Source organism: Pseudonaja textilis, chromosome Z (genome assembly GCF_049901715.1).
Source record: "Pseudonaja textilis isolate UNSWEBS1 chromosome Z, rPseTex1.2, whole genome shotgun sequence".
Taxonomy (NCBI): Eukaryota; Metazoa; Chordata; class Lepidosauria; order Squamata; family Elapidae; genus Pseudonaja; species Pseudonaja textilis.
In genome coordinates, this window is record NC_142008.1 from 72,346,354 (window position 1) to 72,352,353 (window position 6,000).

At 37.2% G+C, this 6,000-nt stretch overlaps 1 protein-coding gene across 1 annotated transcript in view; it reads right to left on the bottom strand.

Annotated features, from left to right (window-relative positions):
• LANCL2 (LanC like glutathione S-transferase 2) overlaps positions 1–5,495 on the bottom strand; it is a 41,635-nt gene extending 36,140 nt beyond the window's left edge. The window contains exon 1 of the mRNA XM_026702291.2: positions 5,120–5,495. Within this exon, the coding sequence (XP_026558076.1) occupies positions 5,120–5,338 (219 nt within the window). The 5' untranslated portion in view covers positions 5,339–5,495. The remainder of the gene's footprint in view (positions 1–5,119) is intronic.
• Between the last annotated feature and the right edge of the window lie 505 nt (positions 5,496–6,000).

A 6,000-nucleotide genomic window follows, 5' to 3' on the forward strand; every position in this document is an offset into this window, starting at 1 on the left:
GTATATTTAATTATTCATACATTAACTGCTGCTAGAATTGTTTTTGCACAAAACTGGAAGAGTTAAGAGATATCTACAGATGAGAATGTGATTAGGAAAATATTAGAATGTGAAGAAATGAACACACCAACACTTGCAATTAAGAAAGAGCAAACTGAATATTATATGACATGGGATTTATTTTATCAATGGTTAAACAACAAAAATGGAAATTAGAAACAGGTAAACAAAATAAAGAAATGTTAAAAGAGATAAGCAAATGCTATGATTAGTATTTTGAACATTACTATTTTAATATTGTAGAATATGTGGAATATTACTTTTAATATTATAGAATTAATGTCAATGTAATTAATGATGTTGCAAACTTTTATTACTGTTTAACAAAGATACTTGTACCCAGACAACACACTGTTCAACTGAAGATGGAATTATTGTATTAGAAATAAAACATTAATTAAAAAAAGAAGATTGCAAAAGCTGATCACTTCACTACAGGACATATGCAACTGTTGTAAATATGAACCAGTTCTCAAGCATCCAAATTTTTATCATGTGACCAAGGGGATGCTGTAATGGTCATAAGTGTGAAAATTATCATAAATCACTTACTTCATTGCCATTATAACTTTGAACTTTCACTAAATGAATAGTTGTAAGTCAAGGACTACCTGTACTGTGATGATACCTTTTTGTGGCTAGTGAACCTGGTAATGGTGATTGTTCTTTCTTAGTTTGCAACAATATATGTTGGTAGTTTAAAGATATATGCTCTTCACAACTCAATAAAACAGGAATATCAGTAGGAATTGATGCATCCTAACAGTAGTGCCCAAGATAAGCTATACAAACATATTAAGATTTAGGTTTGTATTATAAAATATCAATCATTATTTGGGCTCTATAGTCAATGTAATATTTTTACAGTCCAGCAAATCATTCAACTTTACTGAATTGAATTTCAGCTACAGGAATCTGAAAATAATGGGCTGAAACTAGCCAATCCATCACACAATATTTTGAAGGGATGATTTATTCATCTAATAAAAAGAAAATAGTCATGTGGGTCCATTAGATTTCCAAGAAGATACGATTTTTTTACGAGAAGTCTAGTGTTTTGTGGAGAACTAGCCTACACTTGACAATATTACAATTATGGACCACTGGCGAATAGTTACTTTCTAAGCAATAGATTAGAAATTTTTGTTACTTTGAAAGAAACAATTTTCAAATCTATTTATATTCCTGCTTTTAGTTATTCTCTAGAAAGAAATCTCTTAATTAATAGTGTGTGATTCTGTAGATTGTCCTGGATTTCTTAGTGGTTTTTCATACCATTAGACATGATATCATTCTAAGTAAATATACTGAGGAGGAGTATGGACTCATTCATACATTGGCATAATCTTGGATGGAGATATATATATATATCTCTTTGGTTATTCGGGTAAAGCGCCAGAGATTAGAAGTGTCTAGGCAACATTTTCAGTGAAGTCTCATTCATCATCTTCAGGTTTGCAGCTTCAGCTCTGTGCTCAGAAGCACAGGCCAAGACACAAGCCTGAAGATGATGAATGAGACTTCACTCCAAATGTTGCTCAGATACTTCCAATCTTACGCGGGAAAACCTGAATAACCAAAGATCCACATACTAATACCCGAGAACCTCAGAATATGAATATGAATATTCTTAAGTTTTGCAGGTGTTACATGTATGGTATTCAGCTTTGTTTGTGATTTCACGTCATTGTGGCTGTGCTTTTAAAGTTGTAGCGACGTTCTGCCAGAAATTATCATCAAGGCTTCTCAGTATTGTTTGCCTGTGAGTCAGACTTTTATAGTGGTTTCAGATTTAAATTTGGGGTTGTTGTATTGCTGCCAGAATGGTTTTTTCTTCATCCAACCAATCAGGATGAAGAAAACCATTCTGGCACTAGCAATAGGCTAGCCCCAAATTTAAATCTGAAACCACTGTAAAAGTCTGACTCATAGACTAACACAATACAGAAGCCTGATGATGGTAGATGAGATTCTGCTGAAACGTCGCTTACAACTTTAAAGCACAACTACAATGACGTGGGAAAATACCCTGAACAAAGCTGAATACCATATATATATATATAAATGTATTTAGTGTATTTAACTCCAAACATTTAAATGTTCAGCTTAACAGTTCAAGCAAAAAGGGCCATGCCCCGTAAGGTTTCAGACAGTGTAAAAATGGTCTTTTTTGGACCATAATAGGTGATTTACCAAAGCGGTAACTTTAAGTCTTCAGTACAAATAAAAAGTATGAGCAATCCCAAGTGTATGTTAAATAACTAAACATCACTAAAACATCTGAAGTTGTCCCAATTACCGTAACTATTTTCTCCAGCTAAGTAATGCTTGCCATTAATTATCATTAGTCTTAAACTCACTCCAAAAGAACCAGTTAGAGTCTAAACTAAATCTTAATTATATGGAACATGCTGTTCAAAATACCAGGGTATATATACTCAGTGAATTAATTTTTAATACTCCTGGTTCAACTATGCAAAATCTATTTCAGTCCTCAATGTTGGTTAAAAAATATAAAACCTGACAACTCTATAAAACCTGACAACTGAAGCAACTTCTAACTGTGCTCTGCAAAGTATCTGTCATAACTCAATTTATATTTGACAAAATATTTATGATTTATGATTCAGTGATAATGGAGAGTCAAAATAAATAACAAGCAGCAGTTATTGTGCATACCATTTGCTTATTAATTTGAATATAGATATTGGTTTGGAGAAAATGTATGCATGAAGAAATAGAAAGCTGGAGATGAGACAGATGGGATATGAGAACAAAAGCAAAACATCCACTTGTAGGTGTGAACTGAAAGTGCTCATGGTAGGAGCTGTAGATTTCAGAGAAGAATGAATTGGGAAGTCTGACATGACAATTTTCTCTTTTTATTATCTATAGTTTATATTTAAAATAGATATTTTAAAATATTTAAAATATTCAGATTTCCTTTATCTAAAACCTTTGTCTGCTTTTCTGTACTACATCAAAATAGAACTTTTTGCCTATCCTTATGGGTAGAAAGTGAAGTTCTATTTTGATGCAATTAGGAAACAGAAAGTTGCAGTTCTGCTCTGCAGTACTTGCAAAGCGAAGTTCACTCACAGGACTGTCTTCAAGTTGGAGAAATCCTTTCTGGGGAACAGCTGGTCTTGCAATCAGCATCATTTTAATTTTTCACAAAAACCCTAGTGGAACTCCAGGGACATTTTTTTTGCTGGAAAGAAAGATATTGCAACTTGGCAGATTTGGCAGCTACCCAGTAATGCTGTATTACATTGACAATCCTGTATCCTGGAAACAATTCAGGATGTAAACATTTCAGATTCGTGAACTACCAAGTGACAGCCAGATATCCATATGTGGCAGCCTTCTTTGGAGTTGAAAATGAAAAGCAATTATTACGATATAAACGGCATGTTTGGCAAGAACTATAAGGGAATGGGACATGTCATTAATAGTCACAGAGAATAACACGCAGGTTGACAATCCTTGCCATGCTGAGAAAAATATTATTTAATAACAAAATATTTTAATATTATAGTGTTAGTCGTGGAAACAGCAGGAAATTAATTTCTGCTTTGCTTTTGTTTTTTGCTTGTATTTTTCTATCCACTCCTAGACAAGTTTGCTTAATATACAAATCCAAGGCATGTGGTGGATGAGCATTGTATTGGTTGATATCCTGCCAAACACTATTAGCTGATTGGATATTGAATTTTGTTGCCATAATCCTGGAAGACTCAGGGAGATATCAAAAGAGAGCTGTAGGTTGCTTATTTCAGGTTCAGAACTAGAGAATATGTCAATGGGCAGATAGCCACACTTCTTGAAAGTATATCCTACAGGAGCCAGTAAGGCTTATTTCTGAGTAGAGATAACAGGATATAATATGGTTTTCCCTGTCATCTGTTTAAAGATATCAGTCCATTCTATAATTATTATCCAAAAGCCTCCTTTTGTGTAAGTAATCATTTTATGACTTGTTATATTGAACCGACTCAAATAAGCAGATTCTATTTCAGAACACAGAAAAATTGTTGCCAGAAATTGTTACCACAAATCTTAACACTTCCTTGCATTATTAAAGGAAGATTGCTAACCAGGGCATACCAAATTGCACTTCTAATTCATACAGATTCAGTATAATTACATATACTGATTCAGTATGTGTCCCATGAATGAAAATCCATAGAAATTAGTTCTGATGCATGGGATAGACAGACTGGGATTGCCAAGAGATAATTCTCAATAATTGATCAAAGTGCAGCTTTATGCTCCTTTGGAAAATTCATGATAGCTCAAGAAATATCAGATATTTCTTCACGTCTATTTTTTTTAAGATACTGGAATGTTAATGGTGACTATCACTTCATATGACAAGTTCCCCAATTTATACTTCCATCATATTTGATTTTAATCCTTAGTTTTTTGTCACCTCATTGCTTACATCCTTAATGCTCCTGTCTCCATTTTCGCACAGCCCTGTAAGGTGGGTTGGGTTGGTAGGAAATGACAGGCCAAACATCACCCAACAGACTTGCATAGTAGTTCCCAGACTGCTTCCTAAAAATCTGATAAACCAGATGAGGCTCACTCCGCTCTCCATTGACACAATAGTAATTTCAGTATATGAAATTGAAAGTGGAGACACAAAAATAACGATTAAGAGAGGGAGGGAATTTCTACATTCAATGAGTATTTGGGAAAGTAATCATCCCATTATATTTTCCACCAGTCTGATAATATGTGAAAGGCAGCTAAACATCACTGACATACTATTTTTTAACAATCATACAAACAAAGACATCCAGTTCCTGACGTTTTCGGGCTTTGATTAGCTTCAAATTCTTCCACACGCTTTGGGTGTGGGGAAAGGCCTGGAGGCGAAGGAGACTAGTACTAACGCGAGGGACCTAAAAGAGGGAGAGAGAAGACACAAATGCTAACCGAGAATTTAACGGGGAAAATAAAGATAGAAATCTGCTGTCCATGACGGAACAGCTAGACACCAAAGGACTCCTTTCTCTCAGGACAGACTCCGCCGGGCCTGCATGTAGCTTACCTGGCTGTCGCTCTCGAAGGGGAGGGAGTCGTCTCGTTGGGGAGAAGCCGAACTGCATCGATTGTCTTCCGAATCGTTGGGGGTAGGCAAAGTAGTGCTAGCCGAGGCGGTGCTTCCATGAGGTTGATAATCTGGATAGGGGTTATTGAACGCCCTCTCCTCCATCTCCGCTTCACTTCCCAATTGCACCTTCAGTCGCTTGGACATGCCCTCTCCCATCTCAGCCTGCCCCCTGCCCTCCCACCGTCGAACGGCGAGCCAAGCAGGACAAACTCCCCAGCCAGCGATAATAACAGCAACGCGCCTTAGAGGTCGCAAAACGGCACTGCGATCGGCGCCTAGAAAGACAGCAGCTGTTGCATACCAGCCAAAAATTAAGGGGCGGGGGTTCGGCAGGTGGTGAAGTTATCTCCCAGAGAAGGTTGAGAAATCATCGCCTCACCGCGGAGAGAAAACCAAAGCGGGGTGAAAATCTAAAATCCTTAGCAATTAAGGATTTTAAGCAGTTAACGCCAGTCCTCGTCAGTCTGCAAGATGACAGGACCAATGTGAGACTATTGTTTGTCGTTTTCTCTTAATTCCAGTCTTAGATCCGCCAACTTTCCATGTGTGGGGGCGCATGTATAAATAATATTCGTTCCCACCCCATTCTCGGGTTAAGGGTCAGAGAAACAACACACCACCATCCCAATGATGGGGCAGTTTCCCGGAAATTTGGCAAGAAAATACAAGAGGACTAGCCCTCCTGCGGCACAACTGGAATGGGCAAACTGGGGAATCCTCTGGGGCTCGAGGGTATCCTCTAATTCCCCATTTCCTATGGATATCCTCCTGTCTCCCTCCTCCGAGACAGGTCAGGCCGTCACTGCTGTCGCTGCGGC